This window comes from Bos grunniens, chromosome 24 (assembly GCF_055505025.1).
Source record: "Bos grunniens cultivar Pamir isolate PY7600 chromosome 24, Bosgru_T2T1.0, whole genome shotgun sequence".
Lineage (NCBI taxonomy): Eukaryota > Metazoa > Chordata > Mammalia > Artiodactyla > Bovidae > Bos > Bos grunniens.
In genome coordinates this window covers 46942911-46970232 of record NC_141188.1, presented here as the reverse complement: position 1 = coordinate 46970232, position 27322 = coordinate 46942911, and the positions used below count along the sequence as shown (strand labels likewise).

Sequence of the window (27322 nt, the reverse complement as noted above, 5' to 3'; positions counted from 1 at the left end):
CCACGTTTTGTTCTTATTTGGGCGATCGGGGAGGTGGCCCCAAATGTGGTCTGATACAGTGTTGCTTCTGGTCTCCTGTGGGCAGGAGGAGGGTTCAGGCCACAGACTGACCACCCAGGGAGGGTGACCACTCTTCCAGATGTGCTGGCCAAGAGATGAGGATGGCAGGTGGGAACAAGTGCCACAAGGAAGACTGGAGACAAAATAACAAATTTCCCAAGGCTGTGAAAATACTTAAAGCTGAGGTGATAGAAATTTACCACTACCTTTGGGACAGATTCTCAGGACTTTCATAACAGATAAAGGCAATTTCAAGGATATCATGAACACATCTATCAAATGCTCTAGAAAGAAATGTTCCATTGGTGTGGTGGGGAAAAAAAGAAAACAATGATAATGCTGGCCAGGAACCAGCATCACTCATTTCTGCACTGCATTTTGCAAGTCACCAAATTTCATTGACAGTTTCCCCCATTGCAAGCATGGTGGTACTCAGAAGGAGATCTACAGACCCTATAGGACTGGCCTTGCAAACCCAGCCTAAACAGAATGACAGGTATTTTGGAGGGTACCTCCTATTTCGTTCTCACGTTGTTACAATGATGAGACTGCTGCTGCTGCTGCTGCTGCTAAGTCGCTTCAGTCATGTCCGACTCTGTGCGACCCCATAGACGGCAGCCCACCAGGCTCCCCCGTCCCTGGGATTCTCCAGGCAAGAACACTGGAGTGGGTTGCCATTTTCTTCTCCAATGCATGAAAGTGAAAAGTGAAAGTGAAGTCGCTCAGTCGTGTCCGACCCTCAGCGACTCCATGGACTGCAGCCTTCCAGGTTCATCCATCCATGGGATTTTCCAGGCAAGAGTACTGGAGTGGGGTGCCATTGCCTTCTCCAAATGATGAGACTAATGCTCGCAAAATGCTGGGGAGAATAACTTTGCAATGCTGACATCAGGGAGCCGGCTCCTCGGGGAGGCCATGTCCCTGGAACAGCTTGTGCTCTGGGCAGAGTGGGTCCTCATGTCAGGCCAGGCCTGGCAACTTACACATACCAGCACCCACTCCTACCTCGTGTTCCTGTCTGTCACCCTCATAGGATCCTTGACAGCCCATTTTTTCCCCTTACAGTGGTTTTTCTTGGCATCCCCAGCACCCAGCATGATCCTGGCATATTGTAGGCACTCAGAAGTATTTGTTGACTATGTTAATGAGGGATAATTACCCTAGACATTTTAATTTCTGACTGGTATAATGAACCACCATTGGCTGGGTATGAACCACCATTTCAGGGTATGAACTATTAAAGAAATAATATATCTCACTGTAGATGTTAAGTGCTTGGTAAATATTGAAATTGAGAGCCTTCCACAGCTTCACGATGGTGATGGCTGAGGTGTGTAGAGATTCGGAAACTGATGGGCAAGAGCTGACTGTTTTCAGCACTGCCTGGAGAGAAATTTATAGATGTGATAAAGTGATGGGCCGCCTGTGACCAACCAATCAGAGGGCCAGAAATCCTTCATGAGTGGATGGAAGAACACAGCTAATGAGAGAGCATGAAACAGGCCACTGGAGACAGAAATCTTGCTCCATAAGATTTGTTTTGGTTAGCAAGAGGTTATACCCTGTGGCTGAAAACCACCAAGCTGCTTGGAAGGTGGGGGACTGGGTGTTCTAAAGCCCAAGAACAAAATTTTTTAACAGTGACTCACTTTGGGGGTTTATTTCGGCTTTCCCCCTAACATCATGGCACACAAAAAATAGCACTGTGTGGCACAGTGCAGCAAACAGATGGTGATGCTTACAGCCTGATACTGGGGACTCGGGCCATGCCAGGCCCCCTCTGTTTTCTTCGAGGACCAAGGGCTTTGCTCTCTTGGCCCAACTACACATGTTCTGGGAAGCTCTGTCCTCAAGAATCTGCAGGCAAACCTTAGCAGCTGAGTAACTCCTCGGCGTGCCCACCTGGCATAGGGACTGCTGTTAGCTCCTTCTCTAACCAGACTTTTAAGTGTCCCAGTGCAGGTAGCATCATACTGGGGTTGTCCAATTCAGGGGCACAGTCCCTGCCCTCAAGGATTGCCAGCATCTTGTGTCTTAAGAGGCAAGAGTCCAGGGATGCTATCCTCTCATTGATTCAGAGAAGGAAAGAACAGTCATGAGCCACAATGATTTGCTTAAAAGCACTTTTTTTTTTCCCCTGGAGAGTAGTATCCATAGTATCTATGTGTCTACTGATTGCTAACACACAGAAAATGCCATCTGTTCAAATATCAGGGGTAAAAGTCATTGTACAGAAGACCCCACCTGTCAGATACAATTTTGAAGCTTGAAGCTTACTAAAGTTCCTTTGAGGGGGAAAAAAAACCAAACCCAAATCGTATATGACATCTTTCAGAAGGGGAAGAATGATCTAGTCTATTTTACTAATAATCAACCTTTACTCAAACAAGTCTCTACCTGAACACTTTCTACAAGCTGTCTTTCTCAGGTTTTGAACAGGTTTTCCTGCCTCCTGGAGGTGGGCCAATGCTGTCCATTTATCACTGCTGCTGCTGCTGCTAAGTCGCTCCAGTTGTGTCTGACTCTGTACGACCCCATAGACGGCAGCCCACCAGGCTCCCCCGTCCCTGGGATTCTCCAGGCAAGAACTCTGGAATGGGTTGCCATTTCCTTCTCCAATGCATGAAAGTGAAAGTGAAAATGAAGTCGCTCAGTCGAGTCCGACTCTTCGCAACCCCGTGGACTGCAGCCCACCAGACTCCTCCGTCCATGGGATTTTCCAGGCAAGAGTACTGGAGTGGGGTGCCATTGTCTTCTCCGACCATCTATCACTAGCAATGCCCAACGTACAGAGGATCTGGAACCTACTGTAAAGACCCTTTCATCATCTCTCCATAGATCCCTAGGTCTCTTATTTCTCTAGCTTACTGTGGTAGAGACTCCCATAACATCATGAGGCAATTTCCTAGCTACTACACCAGAAGGATATTTTTTGAAGCAACAATTGGATATAATTTGATTTTTTCCTACATCCAGCGCTACAGGATAACACTTCGGCCATGATTTGGGCACACGTTTCCCCATGCAGAAGTGGAGCTTTGCGCTGTGATGTGTAATTTTCAAGGCTGCCGTGTGTGTATGTGTGATGCAGACATTTGTGGGTGGTAAATGAGGTGTTATCTTTTTCTGTGAAGTTGTGTTTAGTTGACATTTTCAAAGATCATTCTATTAACTATCAGAGGCATTGAACATTAACTGGAAAAGGCTTTTCAGCATATCCAGTCCAGCCCTCTGATCCAGTCCTTCCTCTAGTAGCCACGTCCTCATAGAGGTGGAGAGGAAGGCTTAGAGGAACCGGGGAACTTGGGAGTCTCTGTCTCACTCCATGAAGACATTAACTAGCATAAATGAGTTGGTGCCTGTTTCAACCTCGTTTAACCTTATAACAACCTCATGAATGAGGTTGAGGAGAGTGTGAAGGTCAGAGCGCCCCATCGGTAACTGAGGTAACATCTGACTGACCTTCCTCTGTGTGAGATTTCACTCTCCTTCCCCTATTCACACCCAGGCCACACCTCAGAATCGTGTGTCTGTGTTGTTAATTTCCCTCCTTTCAATCCATTCTGTGCTTCAGTTATTAGGCATATCATTACGTGACTCTCTCACTCAACAATCCCCATGGCTCCCTATTGCCAAGGGTATATTAATGCCTAAACTGCTCAGCCAAGCTTTCCAGCTGTTCTACAATATTGCTGATTTCATCGTCCCACTCACCCTTTGCTGCCCAACACACACCCTGCCTTGGCATTCTGGCCTTGCCTCTGGCCCTCTCTGCCTCTTCTTGCCTAGTTTCTGTTCAGCCTTCATCATCTGGTTTATGTTCCACTTCCTCCGTGAAGCCATCCTTGATTTATATGGCCAAACGGATCATTCTGTTTCTTTGCACAAGGTACTCTAGATCCATCTTTTGAAGTTAGGGCCACGGGGGAGTTTTATACTGATAGTTACAATGTACATGAAAATTTTACAATCCAATGAAACTACTTGGAACTATCAGTCTTTAATAACCAAGTGAATTTCGGTCTGTGTGTGTGTTAGTCACTTAGTCGTGTCTGACTCTGCAACCCCATGGACTGTGGCCACCAGGCTCCTCTGTCCATGGGATTCTCCAGGCAAGAACACTGGAGCGGGTTGCCATTTCCTTCTCCAGAATTTGGATCTAGGTATTAGCAAACAAAACAAAACAAAACTGAGGCCCAGAGAAAAGCAGCTTTCCTGAGGCCAAATAGCTGATTAGTTACAGAGCTATGTTTTAACCTCCTGGTTTTGATTCTTTACTCCTGCAATATAGATGTTTTACAGACTGTTGGAACCTTTGCAAATGATATCAATGGACTTGTGATCTTTTTATTTTAAAAAATTACGAAGTATTTCATATCCTAAAAGGAGTAACAAAAGTTACCAAAAACAAACAGAAAGAATCCACCTGTGCCATTACATTTGTGTTATCCAGTGACAGGCCAAGAAAATTCTGGGCTGTTGTGTACCTGCTTTTTCTCTTATGGCAATGTTTCCCTTCTCTGCCGCTTCTTCCCTGCATTGTCTGTGGCAAACACAGCTAACTGATCATAGACCTCTTTCCCAGTAAGTTTCAACACAGCCTCAGAATCCTTCTAATACAAATCTCCAGACAACCAATACCAGTTAGATATAGTTGGCACTTGAGAGTAAACTTATTTTCCCCTCCCCTTTTAAAGGAGAGTGTGGATGCTGTACAAGCCTGAGAGAAAGGGTACATGAAAGCAGGCAGAGGACTGGCCACAGGCTCTCCAAGTCCCAGGATTGCCTAATCTCAGCAAGTTCACTGAGGCTCCCATCCTTCAGCACTAGTTTTGAGGAGATCACATGCCATACCAGATTGTTCATTCTCTGATCAGATAATGTCAGTGTCCTGAGACATTGTTCCTTATGGAATGGCTGCCTATCTTCCAGAAACATCACTCTGTAGCTACACAGAACATGTCTAAAGTAATCTCAGATGGCCATGAAAGAGAGGGCCACTGAGGAGATGGGCTGTATGAAGATGTCTGTGGATACTGAGATGCTCTAGTTCTACTGGCATGTCTGTGGAAGGAGTATAGGACCTGAGGTGAGAGGCTAAGGTGCCTCTGGACCAGGTACCTCCACCCTGGAAGCAGCAGGTGAGGACTCTTGGGAACAAGGTTTTCAAACCTACCGCATTAGCATCTCACAGTCAGCTCAATGTGGGGCTGCCCTGGGAATCACACTGATGTCAGAGCTGTGTGTTGGAGAGTTGTGGAAAGGATGATAAATATGAAGGCTCATCCAGCGAACAGGTAGGTGGTAAGGGGATTTGAGGCTGATGGGTTAACTTAGATCCATCACCAGATGTGCAAGAAGAGCTCAGTGTTGTGAGTTAGGACACCTGGGCTTTTGACCAGGCTCATTTATCACCTGGACAGTTTCCTGGATAAGCCATGGGGTTCCTCATGGGGTTTGAACTATTAATAGAATTATTTAAGAGCTCTTCCAGCTTGAAGCTTCCAGGATCTGAACTCTCTCTGGAGTTCTTAATAAGGGCCCCCATTCCCAGGACTGTCTTTCTGCAGCTCAGCAGGAAAAGGAACAGAAAGAGACTGACCTTTCTTTTTTCTGTTTCTTTGAAAAGTCAGATGGCCCTATTGGCTAGGGGGTCTGTTGTTGTTCCGTTGCTCAGTCGTGCCTGACTCTTTGTGACTCCGTGGACTGTAGCCCACCAGAATCCTCTGTCCATGGGATTTCCCAGGCAAGAATACTAGAGTGGGTTGCCATTTCCTTCTGTAGGGGATCTTCCCAACCCAGGGATCGAACCAGAGTCTCCTGCATTGGCAGGTGGATTCTTTATCACTGAGCCACCTGGGAAGCCCAGCTAGAGGGTCTACCTGATTCATTTCTCTCCCCCAGACCTCTTACCTGAGTTCCTTTGGATTTCTTGCACAGGTCTGGAGGAATCCAGACCACTGGGATTTGGGAAGAAACTTCTTTCCAATTGGGTGGTGTCTCTGGTCCTCAACTCAGGCGCTGGACTTCTCCCTAAAACTGAACCTCTTCAGTTCCCACAGCCCGCCAGCTCATCCTCTGGCTGACTTTCTATAAATTCCCCTCGTGTTTCCTCACCTTATGCCTGGTGCTTGGCTTCCACTCGAGGAAGGGCACCATATGGCAGAAGAAGGAGAGAAAAGGAGCGCTCTTCCTGCAGCACGCTCACTCTTTGACTTTCCTAAACTCCCTGGGGAAGACTGGCCTTGGCCATCATGGTGCCCCCATCAGGCAGGTTTCCTTTAAAGGGGCAGAGCCTGGACTGCCTGGAGGTAGTTTCTCTGTCCTTCCTCAGGCATCACCTTCAATCACCCCTTTCCTTAGAATTCTTGCTCCAGTATATGCCTTTAAGGCAATTACCTAAGTGTCGTCTCCTCAGGGGCCAATTTGCCTTCCCACCTCAATGAACTTCCTTAATCCCCCACACAGGCAGGGCACAGGCCGAGGAATGTTATTGCCATCTGTTTCTAGATGGATATTTCTGCACAGCCTAATTAATACTAGATGCCTTCTTTCTGGTTTTGTGGAAATTTCTAGACCTTTTCTCCTTCTGACTCTGCTGACCGGGTCCTGGTGGGCCTTTTCAGAGTAAGGAGGGCACAACCTAACTCCCGTCTCCAGAAAGGACTCTGAGCTCTATATATGAGGGAAGCCACCCTCCCGGGTCCCAGACAGCCGTGGTGGTGGTTGGGGGGGTCTGGTGGGCTGGAGTCTGGGAAGGAGGCCCAATACAAACATGTTCTGTTTGGCTTTGTGAGTCTGAAGGGTCAAGCAGCAACTGCGTATCACCCCCACCCCCTCAAGTGACAGGGTGTGAGGTGGCTGCCCAAGTTCAGAAACAGAACTCACACCGAGGATATTAGCTACACCTGAGTAGACAAACTCCCCGCTGACGTCAAAGGCCCCCTTTCCAGCAGGCCAGGTGTTTTGGAACTGCCAGAGAGGGGTCCTGATCACAGGGTGAGGGGGCCCTTCTGAGGAAGGAAAGCAAAGAGACGAGCGGGGGGAGCCCTGCGTTCCAGGGAGGGGTGGGGAGCTGACTGGAGCTCAGCTCCCACACGGGGGCCTTCCTCTGGTGCTGAAGCTCAGGGCCTGTGGCCATCTGCTGATGACACGCTCCTTGTCCCCCAGCCTGCTGTTCTCTAAACTCAGGAGGCCCACCTCGTGCCCTCTCTTGCTCTGGCCTCTCCTGAAGACTCCTGAACTTCCAGTGGTGCATTCTTCACTTCAGCCCCGTATGCATCTGAAAGTAACAGGGAGATGCTACCCAGGAACAACATATGACCAATTAGAAAAGACAGGAAATGAGTACTCAGGAGGGAGGAGCCATCCAGGAAATTCACCCACATCTCAGGAGCCAAATGGAGCTGCGTCCTCAGATGAGTGGTGTCTGTCACACACACCAGGTTAGGGAGGGGCAACTGAGTGCTCCTGGAAAGCAGAAGACTGGGGTGGATGCTTGCCACCAAAGGGTCTCACCAAAGGCCACAGCTTGATACTGGGGGATCCCCAAGATAATTTATGGGTACCGGTTATTATCTCCTGGTGGGCTTGGTCAATCAGAATTTACTTCAGAACTATCTTCTTCATAATGCTCATGGCTTCAACTCTGCATTTCCAACTTTGTAGGGGCAGGAGCCTGCACTGACCTCTAGGAGCCAGACTTGGGGAGGTCAGATTCCTCCAGGGAAAAGGCTAGAGTTCCTGTGGAATGAATGAAAGCTGAGCTAGACACTCCTTGGAGAGTTACTTCCTTGATTCATTCAGTTTCAGCAGCCTGTGGAGGAGGGGCTGGTGGCTCCTAGTTACCAGTTCACAGATAATAAGAGGACTTATCTAGCAATGCCCCCCGCCCCCGCCTTGGGGCCTTGGAATTCTAATTGCACTAGGAATAGAATTGTTTCCTACAGATTCTTCTATTTTCTTTGAATCACAAGAGGCAAGAAAAGCCAAGTAAGTTGAAAAATCTCATATTAAAAAGTGAATGCCTTTTAAAGTTGCCAGATGAGACTGTGGTTTATTGAGTGGAAATCAATAAACCACACTGAAATTGCCAACTCTTAGCTGGTTTTAGATTATATTAATAGTTGTCCCCAGGCCCTTACCATATTTATGACCCAAGGAGACAAAGCTCAAGACTCGTACAGAAAGAACACACAGATTTGATGTAGCCACAGATGTAAGAAGATTGAGTTTCTTGATGGGCAGATCTTATAGGGTTGACCAGAAGAGGAATCCCTGGAGAGAGGAAAGTGATAAAGATGAGAAAGTCAAGGAAAAGGCACAGTTAAATGATGCTGCTCCCTCAGGTTGCATCCACACAAGTAGCCATATTGAGCATTTTGATAGACTGAGCAAATGGCTAACCGGTCAAGCTCTAGGAAAACCTATAAATGCAGCAACGGTATATTTTTGATATATTTGTCTTCATGTTCATACTTTTTACCACCTTAATCATACCTCCTCCTTATTTCTCTGTAGGAACTCAAGGCCATAGTATCACTGAAACCTGAAATTGGAAGAGAGGCTGCCACGGTCATCTGGTCTACCCCTACTAAAAGCAAGCATCTCTAATAGGTCTCCTGCCCCTCTCCTGAACCCAGAGTTTCACCCAGAAATGGACAACCATTTCTCAGGCAACTTCCATTGTGAAAAAGCATCCCTTTCCATTGGTTCAATGCCTGTTTGCTTATCACTTCCATCTAGTGGTCCTTATTCTATGCTCTGAAGTACTGTTGAGTAAAATGACAACTTCTTCCACAGTCATGGCCCCAGGCATTTCTTCTCTTCTCTAAGCCGAATACAACAGTTCGTCATGGAACAGAGGCCCTCCATATCTCATTCCTCCAGCTTGGCCCCATCTCAGCATGCTCTCCCCTGCCAAAGACACTCTCAAAATGTGCTACCATTTTTTTCCTTAGTACTCTCCTCTCCTTTTTCATCCAACCAATTCTCAGAAATGACTGCTTCAACCTAAGATGCAAGTGATTGATCATGCTTACTATGTTACCTTCCCAAGACTGTTTACATTTTAACAGTTTTCATTTTAACTGTTTACATTTAACTTGAACTGAAGGGACAGCTGGGAGTGTTTGGGCAGGCAGGTAATAACAAGATAAAGAACAAGAGGAGAAGAGGCATAGACATTTTCCTGAAACCCTTAACATAATGCTTGATACTTTTCCTAAACAGAAGATTAACCCAACAAGAAATTTCATTCACCACTCAAAATCATGAAACTGGTGCTGTGACCTTATGTGGCTCAGGCAGTCTGTGGTGACATCCTCTCAAGTAAGATTACTCACATGGCCAGGCAAATCCCCATAACGTGAATTCCTTGAAGGCAGTAAACGGTCTGATTCTTTCCTGGTTTGTTATCAAGGGGGCCTGAGTGATATTAAAATAGTTCCTCATACAACGTCTTCTGGATGAATGAGTGAATGAGGTCAGAAATAGTTAAAAGAAAGTGATACAATTAAAAGGAAATGATAAAGTTTAAAATAAAAGGATAAGGAAATACCAGAAAGAAAGTGGATTCAGCAGTGTCAATGTCAACTGAATCAGAATTTGGTTAAAGGCATTAATGAGCATAAAAATGGGCAGTCTGTAGTAGTAAAAGATAAAATTTAAGATAAAAAATAAAAATCATATACTGTATGATTATAGTCCATAGGTACCAAACAATGTAGCTGCTAAATATATGAGACAAATATTTCAGAAATACAAAAAAAGTTGATCTGATCTGATCTGATACAATTATAGTTGAATTTTAATAAGCCCTTTTCAGAATTAAGATTTATAGACTAAAAGTAAATAAGTGCATAGAAGAGTTGAATGATGCAGTTAATAAATCAACTTAATATACATTTCCTTCAGACAAAAAATCTGCATTTTGTATGTTCAAGATCAATCATATACTTGGCTACAAAGAAAAATGCATAACATTTGAAAATAAAGATTGTACCAACCATATTCTTTGCTCATAATCCTATAAAAGTAGATATGGAAAGCTGAAAATGAAAAACATCAAGAAGTTTAAAGTGCTGGAAATCAAGAAATACATTCTTCAAAAATTCTTGCCTCAAAGAGAAATAAAAAGTAAAATAACAAACTTTTAAAACCGATGAAAACAGAACACTTTATTCCAAAACCTATAGTACACAGCTAAAGCTGTAACTGAGGGAAATTAATAGACTTAAATGTCTTTGTTGTTAAACGGCAAAGATCTAAAATAAGGGAATTTTATATTAATTTTAAAAACATTAGGAGAAGAGAACATTTAAATAAACCACAAGAAAACAGGAAAAGGAAACAAAAACAAATCGAAATGAGTAGAAAAGGACAAATAAATTCTAAACTGCTTCTTTGAAAAAAATCAATAAAATGAATGAACCCCTCACAAGCCTAAGGGAAAGAGAAAATTACATAAGATTAGAAATGAAAAAGGAGACAAAGTCGCAGATAACCGGAGAGATACAAATTACCACAAGAACATTATGAATAATATTCTGGCAATAAAATTTTAAAACTAAAGAAAATGGATTATTTCCTAGCAAGCTCCCTGTTTGAAGTAGAGATTTTGATTATGTCAGTTATCATAGAAGATACTGGAGAGATAATTAAAACTGACCATTTAAAAATGCAGCAGAACAACACTGTTTCACAACGATAGTAGAATTTGTCAGTGTTGTAGGACAGATGAAAATGGGTGGGAGAGATGGCTAGGTCAGAGGGAGGAGACAGTGGAGAGAGGGAGAAAGGGGTTTGTTAGGGAAAAAAGAGTTTAAGACAGCACTTCTGCTAAAGCCCGCCCTCCCCAACTCCACACATCAGATCAGATCAGTGGCTCAGTTGTGTCCGACTCTTTGCGACCCCATGAATCGCAGCACGCCAGGCCTCCCTGTCCATCACCAACTCCCGGAGTTCACTCAGACTCACGTCCATTGAGTCGGTGATGCCATCCAGCCATCTCATCCTCTGTCGTCCCCTTCTCCTCCTGCCCCCAATCCCTCCCAGCATCAGAGTCTTTTCCAATGAGTCAACTCTTCGCATGAGGCGGCCAAAGTACTGGAGTTCCAGCTTTAGCATCATTCCTTCCAAAGAAATCCCAGGGCTGATGTCCTTCAGAATGGACTGGTTGGATTCCTTGCAGTCCAAGGGACTCTCAAGAGTCTTCTCCAACACCACAGTTCAAAAGCATCAATTCTTCGGTGCTCAGCCTTCTTCACAGTCCAACTCTCACATCCATACATGACCACAGGAAAAACCATAGCCTTGAGTAGACGAAATTTTGTTGGCAAAGTAATGTCTCTGCTTTTGAATATGCTATCTAGGTTGGTCATAACTTTCCTTCCAAGGAGTAAGCGTTTTTTAATTTCATGGCTGCAGTCACCATCTGCAGTGATTTTGGAGCCCAGAAAAATAAAGTCTGACACTGTTTCCCCTGTTTCCCCATCTATTTCCCATGAAGTGATGGGACCGGATGCCATGATCTTCGTTTTCTGAATGTTGAGCTTTAAGCCAACTTTTCCACTCTCCACTTTCACTTTCATCAAGAGGCTTTTGAGTTCCTCTTCACTTTCAGCCATAAGGGTGGTGTCATCTGCATATCTGAGGTTATTGATATTTCTCCCGGCAATCTTGATTCCAGCTTGTGCTTCTTCCAGTCCAGCGTTTCTCATGATGTACTCTGCATATAAGTTAAATAAGCAGGGTGACAATATACAGCCTTGACGAACTCCTTTTCCTATTTGGAACCAGTCTGTTGTTCCATGTCCAGTTCTAACTGTTGCTTCCTGACTTGCATACAGATGTCTCAAGAGGCAGATCAGGTGGTCTGGTATTCCCATCTCTTTCAGAATTTTCCACAGTTTATTGTGATCCACACAGTCAAAGGCTTTGGCATAGTCAGTAAAGCAGAAATAGATGCTTTTCTGGAACTCTCTTGCTTTTTCCATGATCCACTCCACACATACATTCTTACTTTCTTGAATTTCAGAGAGTAGTAGTTTGTTTCTGTTCAACCATAAACACTTATAATTCAACTATTATTTTTACTTCCCTGGTGGCTCAGACGGTAAAGCGTCTGTCTACAATGTGGGACACCCGGGTTTGATCCTTGGGTTGGGAAGATCCCCTGGAGAAGGAAATGGCAATCCACTCCAGGACTATTGCCTGGAAAATCCCATGGACAGAGGAGCCTGGTAGGCTACAGTCCATGGGGTTGCAAAGAGTCCGACACGACTGAGCGACTTCACCATTCACTATATCATTTGTACATCCAAGAGCTGCTGCTGGTAGTTTGAGATGATAGTAGGAAAACAGCTATGACATGTTCCCAGAAGCCCTTCTTCCCTCCTGGAGGCCTGCTTCTGAGTGCCCCATGCTGGTGGGGAGAATCTGCAAGGTTAGGGCTCTCAACATGTTCATTCAGGGCCAGGAGAGGGGGAAGCTCTGGTTAAGGGGGGACAAGATAACACTAGGGAGTTAGCTCTCAGGTGCTGGGGCTGTTTGGACTACTTAAGAGGACCTCTGGACATCTGTCCACAGCCTGTGGACAGTGGCCTGCGCTGGGCAGAGTTTTCTTAGAGGGTTTTCACCTCTGCCCACTCTCAGCCATGCCCAAGAGAGAGATGCCGCTTCTGTCCACCAGTCTGGCTTAATGACTGATACTTGTTTTGCTTTCAAGAGGAGATTGTTTGACCACATTTGGAAAACATCATCAACTTTCAGCATCTTAGCCTCAAAGGATTAAAAAATATATATATTTTATAGTTCCTGTACAACTGGCAGAGGCAAGGTAATTCACTGATTAATAATACATTTTGTCCATTTTTTTCTTACATCATACTAGCAGATAATGTGTAAAAACATTTACTCGTGCATAAATACCTGGCCATCTTGATCACACTGCATTATAGAGTTTCTGGGGCCGTGTGGCTTTTCCAGATTTGTTGGACATACTTTTTCCATTTTCAGAATAACTTAGCTTTTATCCATTTTTCTCTGAACAAGTTTGGCAGCTTGCAACACAGTTAACTTTTAATTCTTGTGGGAGAATTAAAGCAGGAACTTGGGAGGGGAAAACAACCCAGATAACTGTGACCCACATGTTACCTTGTAAATGACAAACCAAGAAGTGGTGTAGGAAGAGAAGGAAGGGGAGAGAGAATCTCGTCCAACTGAGCTGAAAGCATTTTTCATATCCAGATAGTCTTCCTCTCCTGAGAATCCAATAAGAAGCATGGCTAAAGGACTGTTCCCATCAGATCCAGTGCTCTGGGTGGAGATTCTCAGGGCTTAATGGAGAGAACAGGGGATTTCCCACAATTTGCCCATAATGAACGAATAGGGTTTCTGGTTCTATCTTCTGCTAGGATACGTGAGGGAGTCCCCTCTGGAAGCCTGTCAGGAAACAAAAAGCCCTCTTTCTCCAAATGGAGGTCATGGGTCACAGTATGATGGCACAACCTGGCCTGCGTGCTCCTTCCAGCCCTGAGGTTCCAGCGCCTCCCTGCTCCTCTCGCCTAGAAACCCTGCACCGAAGGGCTCCAGTTTTCTTCTTCCTCCCGTGGTGGTGAACTGGCAGAGGCAAAGCAGCGAGGAGCCCAGAGGGTGAGCCTGAGGGGTGGTTCCTAGACCCTTGTGTGGACGGAGGGGCTGGTGTAAGACTGCGCCCCCTGGTGCTCATCACTGGGCTTGTCAGTCCCTGAAAGAGCCTCAGGGCAGATCTTCCTGCTTCCTGCCACCCTGATCTCCCTTTCTCGGGTGCCCTCGATTTCCTAAGACTCTTTACACTATTGCCCAGCATGTAAATGCCTTGTGGCTTTGTCTGATGTAGAGATCCTGGTGGTGTCCTTTGAGTCTGCCCGCTTCCCACCAGCTCCTAAGTCACACATGGATCTCCAGACCCTGAGCCTTATTGTATTGATCGTCTATAGCAGGGCCCAGCCAACTACAGCTTGTGGACCAAATCTAGCTTCTCGCTTAATAAAGTCTTGTTGGAACACAGCCACTCTCTTTCATTCACATGTTGTCTAAGGCTACTTTGCTCTATGATGACAGGCTTGAGTATTTGTAAGAGATTGTGTAGCCTCCAGAGCTGAAATTTGACACTTTCCAGGACAAGGTTGACAACCCCTGGTCTGTATCTAAACAAAGATTGAAAGTAAGTTAATGCCTGTAATTGGGAAGACAAATTACAAAATTCACTGATAATTGTTTGTTCTTCTACTCAAGGTTAACCATTTAAGTATCATAAATCTCATAAAGCTTCCAACACCCACAGGCAAACTGGGAAATGAAATAGATCTCTCCAACCTCTCACATACTGAGCTCAGGTGATTTCCTCAACTGAATTCCCTGCTCAAAGTCGCTGGCTTGACCTGCAGTGAGACATGCCAATCTTTCATCATGAGTCATGTAGGAGCCTAACTTACTGATTACTTCCTGCTACAGAATATCCTCTTGCCCTTTACTCTGACCCCTGAATGTCTGAGTCCCTATTTAGACACGTTCAATGCCCTAACTGTCCCCATTTTGACTTTCAAACTGTGTTTCTCTATCTGAAATTTCTCTTTTATGTAAAGCTGTATGTACCCACCAGTCATTAGCTCTGTGCACTCTGGCATCTGCATTCCCTGAATTTTCACCCACTCAGGAACCACTCAGCACGTTTAATTTCATAGCTTCTATTATTTAGTTAAACCTGCTAAGAAGATCATCTCTGAATCACCTTTACAAAAGACAAAATACAAAGAATGGTTTTGTTTTAAGTCACTGACGTTGAAAATACATGCCTTCCTACTAATACCAGGAACTCATCACCAACTTCTTCTAACAGTGTACAGTGGAGAGTTAAGGCGATTTGGGCAGAGAGAGAAAATCAATGTCAGGGAGAGGGAGGTATAGGTGTGTTTTGTTCCACACAGGCGCGAGGAGAGGCAAAGTAAGTGAGTGCTGCAGCTGATTGACCCAGAGCTGAGATTACAGGGAGCAGACCCCGGTCCAGGCAAAGAGCATTTCTGCCTATAACTTGGCTAGTCACCACTGGAGGACTTCTCTTCTTCCCCGCTTTTCACTGTCAGGTAGTAGATGCGGTTGGCCTCTGGATAGGTGACTCTGCTGAGTGGGAGCTTGTAGATGGTGGGGTTGTTGGTCGTCAGGAGCAGGAAGGTGAGTGTGGAGAGGCAGAAGGGCCAGGTGCCTGGTGGCACACCAACCTGAAAGCAAGAACACCGGGATCTGAAATGTTCCTGGGCTCCTGGGACCTTGCAGGAGAAGGATGCGGAAGGGGCTAAGAGTGGCGACCCTCCCCCAGTGACTGCCTTCCTAGCGACCCTCCCCTTGGCTTCTGGATTGATCTGCCAGAATGGTTGGTTTGAATCTGAAATGTTGGTCCCTTTGGGGACAATCAGACTCTTCTAATGATGGAGCTGAAAATCCCCTAGAGACAATCTCTCATTTCCGGCTAAACATGAGTACCTCCATCTGTCCACCCATATTCTCCACTGCTAGTTACAACACTTTCTCTTTCACACACACATCCACACAAACACACCCCTCAGAGGCACATAAAATATGCCAGGGCCAGTCCTTCTCTGGGAAAACCTTGAATAAACCTTGACCAGGCTGTTGTGTGGAGTGCTAGTGACCAGAACCCACTCACAAGACTCCAAATGTCCTGAAGCCCTGGTTGGGTTGGGGCACTTTAGGGTGGTGTCAGGAGACCCCAGACTTACCACTGACATTATGTTGGTGAGGGCTGCTCCCATGTATGCACAGAACAGGGCTGTGGAGACACAAGGACCATCAGGAGTCAGCTTCCCAGGGCCCATCCCCAGCCTTCCCTAAGAGCGGGCTCCACCCCGGCCCCAGTGCCACCATGTTGGCCCCACACCCTGAAATCTGGCGTGTTTGCTTGTGACCCATCTCTCACTGGGCTGTGTGCTCTCTGAGGTTAGAGATGAAAGCTTGCATATCCCTTTATCCCCTCCCCACTTCCATGGTAGCCCTGCATAGAGCCTGGGGTCAATAAGCATCGTTTACTACTCCACACTGCCCTTGGTGATGCTCTAGCACAGACTGGATGGCTGGGTGGTTGTCTGTCTGGACAGATGAGTTGTCAGACTATATGAACTCTGAATAAAGTCCCTCTTGTCCAAGATTCTGAGCCGCTGTGATGCTGTGGAACCCTCACCAAGTCCCCTCACAGCTGGACCATGTTGGGTCCCTGAGCCAGGCACCTGGCTTCACCCACAGATGAGGACCCCCAGGACAGTGAGGGGAACTCATTCACAGCCCTGGTGCCTCTGGACAAGCTCCTTCTGCTTCTGTTTGCTCTGTTTCCCTGTCCAGAACACCTGTCCCCTCCCTGTCTTTGCTTATCCAAATCCCACCCTGAAAGGGTTGAGATAAGCTCCAGCCTCCTCCCAAAGCCTTCCCAGGTGGTTCCAGCCATAGGAATCGGCCATCTCTCTGAGGATCATAGACAGTTACAGTCTCATCCTCAAAATACCTGGCAGTTTTGACTTGGTGAATATTTGCTGAGCCCACTGGCTCCAAGTCCAGACCCCAGCTGGATGCTGAGGCGGGTACAAGAGACACAGAAGGCATTTACAGTTCCCACACTTAACTGGGGGAAAACAAACAAAAAAGCCCTTCTGGATGATATTATACCCTTCACTTGTCTCTAGTTTTGCGTATTAGTGTCCTGTTGGTTCCAGAGGATATAAGCAACTCCAGGACAGGGAGGCTGATGGGACTGGAGTTTGAATCTCACTTCTGCCATCAATAGTTGTGTTTGGACAAGTTTGTCAACCCCTCTGGGTCTCATTTCCTCACCTGTAAAATGGGGCAAAAATCCATGCCTGGCAGTGGCCTTGGCAGGATGAAATGAGTGCTGTTTGTCCAGCACAGAGCGCGGCCCTGGGGTGCAGAATCATGCCTGTGGTCCATTTCTCTTCACACAGCGCATTGTTTACTCAATGGAAATCAGCTCCTTTAGTGCTATGTGACTATTTTCTGGGACCTCAGGCCTCCCAGGCACGTCATCTCACTGGCTCTTTCCAATGGTCTTTTTAGATATCACAGACAATTGCCCTGAGTTTGGGCGATTACATCTCCTCTGCTGGACCATGGCTTCGTGAGGATGTGGTCTGTGTCCTCCAGGTCTAGCCGGGGGCCTAGCACTTGGCGGTGTCCAGTCGATAGCAGCTGAGTGAGAACAGTTGTTGAGGCCAGGAACGTTGCCACTAGCACACGAGGAAATGCGTGTGTGATTTCCTCATGAACTTTAGTGCTTCATGAGGAATAGTGGTGGTGATGCCAGCTGACAGAGGAAGAACCTCAGATCCCCAGCTCTTAGGGTACCCCCACTAAATCCCTTAGTGGTAAGACCACAGCCACAGTCCTTCCATCATTACTGCTCAGTACTGATGAGGATCCACATGGGTATCCACAACCGGGGGAGTGGGGAAGGGCAAGGAACAGCAGAGTGGCTTGGCTGCCAGCTTCCCCGATACCTACCGCAGACGAGGGCCAGCAGGTGGGTCTGCCAGGTGAGGGCGTAAAACATGCCCCCGATGGCGATGCAGGAGAGGACAGAGTTGTAGCTCCAGAGGCCCAGGTAGATGGTCTTGAAGGGCGTGGCCACCGTCAGGGCTGTTGGACAAGGTATTGCATTTCTGGCTGATTCGAGGTCACAGCACAAAGGCCACCCCGGCTGGTGCCAGTCCCCAGGTGCCCTTCCTCCCGTCGCTGACTCCCCCCCCAATACCTGCTCATCGGAGGAGCCTCTACAAAGGGCATCTGGTCTTAGGAAAGCAACAGTGGGGGAAGAGCAGTGGTTTCCACTGTTTTTCAAATATTTCACTCAGGGGTATGACTACTTCTGGTCATACCTCTGAGGGTGAGGGTGAGGGTGAGTGTGAGGGTGGGCCAAGGAGGTGGGGCTGCAGGCCCGCCCCACTGCTTTGGCCAGATCAGCTGCATTTTTAGCAAGAAAGATTTCAACTGGTTGAGAAAAATTAAGTCTAGACACATATAGATTCATGCAGACGGAGAAATGAGATGGCAGAAGGGGTTGGATGTGAACAGCAGGTGAATCTGGGTGAAGAATTTGTGGGTGTCTCTCAGACTATTTTTAATTTTGTAAGTTTTCTTAAGTTTGAAATTATTTCCAAATAACATTTTTTTTTTTTAAGTTGTGCTTCCAAGAAATTTTTGAAAAATATTGGGAGAAGTCAACAGGCTCCTATTCCCAAAGCACCCACGGTCCATTTCTGACTCTACTCTCTTTGTTTACATATGTGAATGTGTGTATAGACACCTACGTAGAAATTAAATCACATTTGTCAAATGACAATCCAATTCTTGAGAAAATTTTTCCTGTTAGCTTAGTCAAAATTTCAAAGTGCTAGGTCGTTTATACCCCACTGGGTCTGCTAGTGCTCCCCACCCACACCGGATTCCCCTCTGCCTCCCACCCCTCAGCTCCCAGGGGCTACAGGCCAGTAGGTCTCAGCCCTTTTGCATCTCCCCATACAACCTGCTCAGATGGTAAAGTGTCTGTCTGCAATGCGGAAGACCCAGGTTCAATCCCTGGGTTGGGAAGACCCCCTGGAGAAGGAAATGGCAACCCACTCCAGTACTCTTGCCTGGAAAATTCTATGCACGGAGGAGCCTGGTAGGCTACCATCCATGGGGTCACAAAGAGTTGGACACGATTGAGCGACTTCACTTTATACAACCTGCTATATTTTGGAGACTCAAGAAAGGAAAAAATGAGTCACAAGCCCTGACAGTGTCTAAAAACTTCAGAGAAGATAGTAAGCCTAGACTCTTTACTGTGTGCTGGGAGAAATGACCTCAGGAAAATGACCCCTGCTGAGCCGGGGGCGCCCTGGCCTACCTGCCAGCAGCCCCACGATTGAGCCAATGGCTGCATGCAAGCAAATGAGTGGTGAGCAGATGAACAGGGCCACCAGGAACACGCCACCTGTCCAGGGGTTGTCGCAGCCGTACACCTGCCCGACCCCGACAGGGATGGCTTGTAGCAGCTGCAAAGTCAACAAAATCCAGGTCAGTGGAGTGTGGGCTGATAATACAAGGACCAAGCCTCAGGGTGAGGACTGAGCCTTTCCCCGGGGGGGGGGGGGGTCATGGTGTGGAATGGGAGGATTGCTGTGCCCGCGAGCGTGTGGGAGAATGTGGAAGGGAAGGCACGAGCTGGAACAAATCGCTCTTCACTCCACCACTTGGCAGGCATCTGAGCATCCCTCATGCAAAACTGGGCAGGTCCCCAGCACAGAGGCTGGAGCCAGGTGGTTCTGAGGGACATGTGGCTTTTGCTTTGGGGGTCTACAGGGTGCCTCCCTGGACTGCCACTGGGAGGTTTCAGGGCAAAACGGGGCTTCCTCTAGACCTTCTGAAATCCTAGAAATATTCCAGGAATTCTGGAAATATTCTAGGCCATTAAAAAAAATTTATACATTTTTTTAATGGAAGGGTAATGGCTTTACAGAAAATTGTGTTGGTTTCTGTCTAGGCCATTTTGATGAATGATTTGACCAAAGATCACCCAGCTCATGGTGGCCGATCCCAGGCTATAGCCTCTGAGCCTGACCCGTAGTCTCTTGGTTGCTCACATTCGGTGCTACCCCGGGGACGGGGGAGCCCGGGAAGGAAGAGGAGCACTTCCCCTGCTCTCCAGGAGCACTCAGCAGACAGGTAGCATGAGAAATATCTGGAGAACATCACGAAGCACCGGATCCCTGGGCTTGAGAGTCACTGGGAGATGTTGGAACTGGAGATGATTGATTTGTCAGTGATATCAAGATAGCTTTTTAAAAAAAATATCCAAATAATCCACATTTTGGCAAAAAGTTCTTTGAGGGGACAAAGGAAAAGAGGGAGATTGACAGGGCAGGGAGAACACTGGCCCAGAGTCATGAGCCCCAGCTTTTAGGGGTTTCTGCAGAAGTTTGTGTGTGACCATCTCTGTAACACGAGGAGGCTGCCTAACGATCTTCCAGCTTCAAAATTCTGCCAGCTCCTTCCTCCATTACCAGCTCATGTGACCTCTTTGAGGACAGGACTCCTTTAGCTGAGGCCATAAAAGGTGCTTAATAAATAGTGTGGATTAGTTCAGTGGTTTCCAAATTTTGTGAACATTGAAATCACTTAAAGATCTTTGTAAAAAAATATTAATGCCTAGCACCTCCCCAGACATCCTAAGTGGTGTGAGGGGGCATGGCCAGAGCACCAGGTACTGCTAATCTACAACAGAATTTGGGGACCACCGGATTAGTCATCATCTACTGTAGATATAGGGAGTTCATTGCATTTCTCCCTTTGATGAAATTTTGTTCTTTTTAACAACTTGATTTAATTCTAGAGTCAGTCTGATTTCTTTAGAGAATTTGAGGTGTCCCAGACAGTTTTTAAACTATGTCTATTCTTGCCTCTGAATGTATGACCTTTTAAACACCAGCCATTGTTTGGTCCAGAGCCTATAGACTTGTGCAAGAAATCACAGGGTGCGGGCCCTATCTTATTTAAAGGAACCCTGAAAATCCTTTGTTCCAATCCAGGGACCTCTGCTCCATCTGGGAAGCCAGGTTTAAAGTCCAAGGAGGCAAGAATGAGAAAAATGAGGGGGCAAGCTGCCTTGGAGTAAAGTTTGAGTTTAGAATGAAGCTCTGCTGGGATCCAAACTTCAGCCTGGTGAACCGGGGCCCCAACCCGTCCATGCTGCTCTCTAAGCTACAGCCAACACCCTGGTGCAAAGGGCAGTCAGGTGTGCGGTGGAAATTTCCTAAGGACCGGCCTTCTCTGTACTCTGGATAATTCTTGTGTAACAACAACAAGCCAGCTAAACAAAACAGAAATCACTCCCCTCATTGTTTTAAAGAGAAAGACAGAAATGGCACTGATTGGTCAAAACTCAGATCTGGATGGTGTAGAGGGAAAGGAGTCAGTGGTCAGAGAGGCGGTGCGTGGGAGCTCAGAGGGTGAGCTTGGGCCTCAGGGAACCTGGGTTTGACTCCTAGTACTTTTTACTGTTTGAAGATGAACAAGAAGCATCTCTTCTACGTGGCTGTCTCTACTCTGGTCTCTCAGCAGCGGATGGTACAGCCTCACCACGCAGGGCGGGTTGGGGGCTCAGTGGGCCTTTTTCTCCTGCAGTACCGCATACCCTGTGGCTGTCACTCAGACCAGCTTCACCCGCAGGGCTCAGGGACAGCAGATTGTGCCCTGAGGCAGTGTGTCCAGTCAGCAGATGGCTGATCCTTCAGTTCGTTTCGTTCCTGCTCTGACCCCAGTAGTTTTCCATTTGAGAAAGCGGGTTTTCACTTAAACACAGGGCTCTGTCTTTTCCATTGCCTTGGATTTAGGTCCTAACCCTGCCTCTGATCCCATTCCAGCCCCAGCCCCAGCCCCAGATAAAACTTCTAACAAGACAAAAACTTTAAAAAGAAGTTTGGCATTGTTGGCAGCAGTGTCTGCCATGAGGGTCGGGGGAGGCCTTCCTTTCCCGACAGTTTCAGGCTCAGGGTGTGGCCGAGCCTGCAGGGCCTGCGTTGTGCATGCCACCTGGTGTCCGCCTGGCACCAGGGCCACACCGAGCCCCACACTAAGCACATCGAGACGCAGGGCCAGGCTGGGTGGGGAGGGCTCAGAAATCAGATTTTGTGAACAATATTTGAAGCACCAGCTACAGCTTGATCTTGGGCAACTAACCCTCCCTGTGCCTTAGTTTTCCCATCTGCAGAAGAGGATGATGGTAGTTAGCATTGGGTTATGGTGAGGTTTAAATGAGTTAGTAAGCTAAGGGCTTTGAACAGTGACTGGTACATAATAAATTTGCTCAGGGTAAGCTGTTAGCTATGCCTATATTCATTAACAGGGCTTCCCTGGTGGCTCAGATGGTAAAGAATCTGCCTGCCATGTGGGAGACCTGGGTTTGATCCCTGGGTTGGGAAGATCCCCCAGGAGGAGGGCATGGCAACCCACTCCAGTATTCTTACCTGGAGAATCCCCATGTACAGCAGAGCCTGGTGGGCTACAGTCCATGGGGCTGTCCATTAATACGCATTAACAAGGTCAAAATTTTACAGTTCTATATATTTAATCTTGTGTGAGATTTTTATTATATCCCTTTATCTCTGATTTCTAGAGATCAGTAGAATAAATGCCTTTGTCTATTTGTGGATATCAGGACATAAGGCAAGGTTTCTCAGCTTCGACATTACTGACGTTTTGGGCTGGCTAGTTCTTTGCTGTGGGGAGAGGGCCGTGCATTGTAGGAGGTCCGGTACCAGTGGTACATTCCGCCTAGTTTTGACTTTTAAAACATTTCTGTAGACATTCACCGTCCCTAAGAGGGGAAAAAAAGTCACTCCTGCTTGAGAGCCACTGATATGGAAAATACACAAAAATTTACCCCCATCTTCTATTGATAATATCTTTTTTTTTGGCAGGGGCGGGGGACATGCCTCGTGGCTTGTGGGATCTTAGTTTCCTAACCAGGGATCGAACCTGGGCTCTTGGCAGTGAAAGCTTGGAGTCTTAATCACGGAACATCCAGGAAATTCTCCTATTGCTAATATCTTTAAATTCCTGATTTTAAATATTATTTCAGTGCCTTGACCCTTCACCCACCTATTCATCTTATTTAATATTTTCCCCTCAAAGCCACCATTCTGTATTGCCAGCCTAACCCTTATCTGTACCCTTGTTTATCATCTGTTTCCCTGGGCAGATTGTAGGTGTTCTGAAGCCAGGGATGTTGTCCTATTTTCTGTGTATGCCCAGGGCCTGATGACAAGCCTGGCACATGTAAGGTCTCCAGTAGGGGGTTATGGAAAGAAGCTATGGAAGTGGCAGTGACCCTTTCCCGTGCTCCTCTCTGCTAAGATGCATCATTCACTCGAGGTGCAGAGAAACTGAGAGCCTGAGTAATCCACGAAGTGGTGACTGAGATGGCTGCAGTGGAAACAGGCCCCCACACACCTGCCGTTGGCAACTCACCAAGGGCATCTCAATCTCCGACCAGGTGATGTTGGGCACTGAAGACACAGGCTCCACCAGCGTCGTGGGGAAGAAGAGGTTGTAGTGGCCGGTGGCTGCCAGGTACAGGGTCACGGCGAAGTTGAAGGGCAACGTGAAGACAGGGAGGTCCCACTTGCTGAAGATGGAACTCAAAGCACTAGAAAAGACGGGGCTGGAGATGAAAGAGAGAAAAGATTTAATTGCTGTGATCAGTCTTCAGTCTACACTGTCTAGTCCGCTCTGGTCACTGGGCCACTCACTGTTTCCCTTTCCTTGACAGTCATTCCTGTCTCCCTTGAGAACCTAGTGGTCCACTGACCTGGGACTGGATATAAGCCAGTGTTCAGTATAAGTCTACATCTTTGGGAAACAAAATTTAAAAGTCTTATAACTTGTTTTCAGTAGGAAACTTTATAAAATAATTTATATATTTCTTTGTTTCTTAAACCAAGAAAACAAAATCTAATCCTTACAAAATGGCATGTGTTGCCTTTGGGTCATTACAAGGTACATCATGATGTATCCTGGGCTGTGATGACATTTAGAATATATGCTTTAAATAACCTTCTAGGGGGAGGCTGCTATGGACATAGGAAACTCGCAGGCTTGAATTCAGCTGAAGTGCTTGGAACTATTCTGGGAATCAGCACGTGAAAATGAAACCTTCAGTTGATTGTGTTTTCTGTTTTCTTTTCATCTTCCTTGTAGAGAGCACGGATATTGGAGAAAGAGGGAGTGAGGTGCAAATCCGAACTCCTACACTTAAAGGCTGAGTGAGCAGCACTAGGAAATTTACCTTGCCTCATCTCAGTTTCTTCTGAAAGGACCATCACCTGGCATCCAATGCCCTATGCCTCCCACAGCTGCACAGGTGCACAGCTGCAGGCCAAACTTGAACTCATGTGATACGGTTGATTGGTTAACTTTTAATTAAGGATGCTCAGTCTCAAACAGGCATTTAAGCCTGCCCTAATCCCTACTGTAGATCCCTAGCAAATTAACTTTCCAATTTTCTGAGACAACTATTTCACATTTTCTCCTTTCTCCTCAAATCTTTGCTTTCTGTCTCCCTTTAGTTTCACTAACCACCTTGCTTTACTTCATTAAGAAAAACAGAAATGACATGATGAGAAATGCCTCATCTTCCTGACCATAAGATTCATATTCTAACTGCCTCTCTGCCTTTTCATACAATGGATTGTTCCTGCTGTCTTACCAGGCTAATTCTTTTTCTTGTACTTGGGATCCAGCCTGTCTCAAAGTCTTGGTTCCTGCAATTCTGTCCTTTCTTTTTTGCAGCTTCAACCTCTCCTTTTTCTCCAGGTCACTCTCATAAATACATAACATGCTCTAGTGCGTGTGTGCTCAGTCGCTCAGTCGTGTCCAACTCTTTGCGACCCCATGGACTGTAGCCCGCCCCAGGGTCCTCTGTCCATGGGATTTTCCAGGCAAGAATACTGGCGTGGGTTGCCACTTCCTACTCCAGGGAATCTTCCTTCCCCAGGGATCCAACCCAGGTTTCCTGTGCTCCTGCATTGCAGCTGAATTTTTTTTACCACTGAGCCACCTGGGAAGGCCAAAGTGCTCTAGCACCTTCTAACATAAAGACCTTCCCCCTTTAGCCTGATTTCTACTCCAGCTATTGCCCCATTTCTCTGCCTCCTGCACAGCAACACTCAAGACTAGTCTGTCTTTACTGTCCCCAATCTTTCTCTTTCCCTTCTTTACTGAACCCACTCCTATCAGGTATATGTTCTACCCACACCATGGAAATGGCTCTTGTCCAGCTCACAGATGCCATCTCTCTTGCTGAATCCATGGTCAGTCTCTGCCCCTTTCATTTGACAGTTGGATCCTGAACCCTTCCATCAGGGATTGAGAGCCTTCTGTCAGGGCGACCACGACACTGCACTCAGTTGCTTCTGCAGGCGCTCCTCAAGTCCCCTTTGGCGGTTCTTCCCCTCTTCTGCCAGACATCTAAATGTTGGAGGATCCTACAGCTCTGTCTTGGGTCTTCTCTGTTTGAACCCTCTCTTTCTGCGTGACTGTCTTTAGTCTCCAGGATGAAGTATCTTCTATATGCTACTATTTTCTAATCTTGACCAGATCACTAAGTTCCAGATTTGCACATCCAATGTCTTTCTCAGCATCTCTACTCAGAAGACTGAAGTTTAATGTGTCCAAACAGAACTTTTGATTTGTGTCCTGTCTCCCACCACCAACTTGCTTTTTTTCCACTGCGTTTTCCATCAGCCCAAGTTCTCAGGCAGATTATAGGAGCACACTGAGTCTTCTTTCCTCCCTGCCTCATCATACTCCACAGCCTCCCAGAATATCCTGTTGCCTTCACTGTCCTTAAAATATACCCTAAGCCTAGCCACCTCTCATCGCCTTCATGGACATGGCTCTAGTCAAAACATTTCTGTCCTCTGTGGGTTATTGCAGCAGACTCCTAACTACGCTTCCAGCATCCATGCCTGTTCCAGCTAAAATCCACTCTACACTGCAAGGAGAGAGATTTGTTTAAATTTATCCACATCCTTTCACTCGTCTGCTTAAAGCCCTTTAACTGCTTCTCACCACAGCTGTAGTAAAAATCGAAAGGCTTACTGGAGAGGTAGAAACTATTAGGTACAAAGTAAGCTACAAGGATATATTTGCAACACAGGGAATATAACCAATATCTTATAATATTTATAAATGGAATATAATCTTTAAAAATTGTGAATCACTATATTGCACACCTGTAACTTATATAACATTGTACAGCAACAATATTTCAATTAATAAAAAGGCTCCCTGGAGTCACATGGTGCCTGGGACATGGCCCTCATTACTTCTGCCCTCGCCTCCTGCCACCCCTGCTTCATTCACTGGGCTTCAGCCCCACTGGTCTTGTTTCTTGAACACATCATGCTTTTTTAGTTGGAATTTTTTCACATGCTGCTGGTTCTGCCTGCGACTTCAAATGGCAGGTACACTCTCGTTTAGGTGACTGTTTAAATATCCCCTCTGCAAAGTGGTCTTCCCTGACCATGCAAGTCTGGACCACTCCTTCCCATTTGCCCTGTTTTGCTTTCCTTAAAGCACTTACCACATCTTGAAAGGATCTTTTTAATGAACAATTTATGAATTTATTTCTTTCTTTGCCAAGAAGAATGTAAGCTCCCAGAGGATGGAGACCTTCTCTTGCTCACAGCTGTCCCCACCATCTAGAACAGTCCCCGGACAATGAAGGCCCTCAGCAAATTGTAGTTTGCTGGGGAACTCTGGCACTGCTAGTCTCTGCCCTGTGGACTGGCTTCTAGGACTGAATGAATGGATTAGTGAAGTGCCAGGGTAGAGGTGCTCTTTTTTTTTTTTTTTCCATTTTAAATTGGGAAGTGAGGGTAGGGCGAGTGCATTGTAGACACACTGGCACCCAGTGCACCGTGGCTTAGGGGCTTAATCTCTGCAGCTATAAACCAAATGGGTGCAGGCCCTCCTCCTTCTGCGGCGTGGCGTGTGGGGGGCATTAAGGAAATCACCACAGAAATGACTGTCTTAACATTTTGTCTTGATACATTAAAGAGGAAATCCTAAGAAGAAATGTAAATTGCCCAGAATGCTTAATGTCTTAATTTATTTGCAAACACTACTAAAAAGCGCTGGAACAGCACTTAAACTAAATTAAACTAACGGGTTTTAGTAACTCCTGACTTTGAAACCAGAGAAAGATGTTAAAAATCAGATGGCATGTCGGAGAGTTGTAGAGCTCAGGGACTAGGGGACACAGGCTCCCCTGAGGCTCTCAGTCACTGCGTAGTAGTGGGTGTGACCAGTGGCAGTGGGCGTGACCCCCGGCAGTGGGTGTGACCCGCGGCAGTGGGTGTGATGCTACAGACACCGCAGGTTCAAGTGAACTGGGTATCATGTGTGTAAAAGGCCTATTTGTTCCCAACACCCTTCATCTTGACTTTTTTATTTTGAAAAATGAGGCGATCGCATAGCAAGACCTCAACTGATGCTTCTTGTTCAAAGATTCTATGCTTTAAACAGAGACATTTTGTCCCAAGCAAGCTCTCTGATTCTGTTAGAAGTGAAATTTCAGCTTTTGGGTCTCGGTTAGGCCGCTGGATAGATGATTCCCGTGTAGCCTGGAGTTGAATAGTGCGGACTCTGGGTTTATCAC

General features: G+C 46.5%; 1 protein-coding gene across 1 annotated transcript in view; it reads right to left on the bottom strand.

The window, feature by feature from the left end:
* Positions 1–27322, bottom strand: part of SLC14A2 (solute carrier family 14 member 2) — a 70352-nt gene that overhangs the window by 19513 nt on the left and 23517 nt on the right. Inside the window, exons 5-9 of the mRNA XM_086372357.1 lie at positions 23131–23323; positions 19010–19157; positions 17626–17760; positions 15840–15889; positions 15146–15320 (exon numbers count right to left, since the gene is read on the bottom strand). Of these exons, the coding sequence (XP_086228483.1) occupies positions 15146–15320; positions 15840–15889; positions 17626–17760; positions 19010–19157; positions 23131–23323 (701 nt within the window). The remainder of the gene's footprint in view (positions 1–15145; positions 15321–15839; positions 15890–17625; positions 17761–19009; positions 19158–23130; positions 23324–27322) is intronic.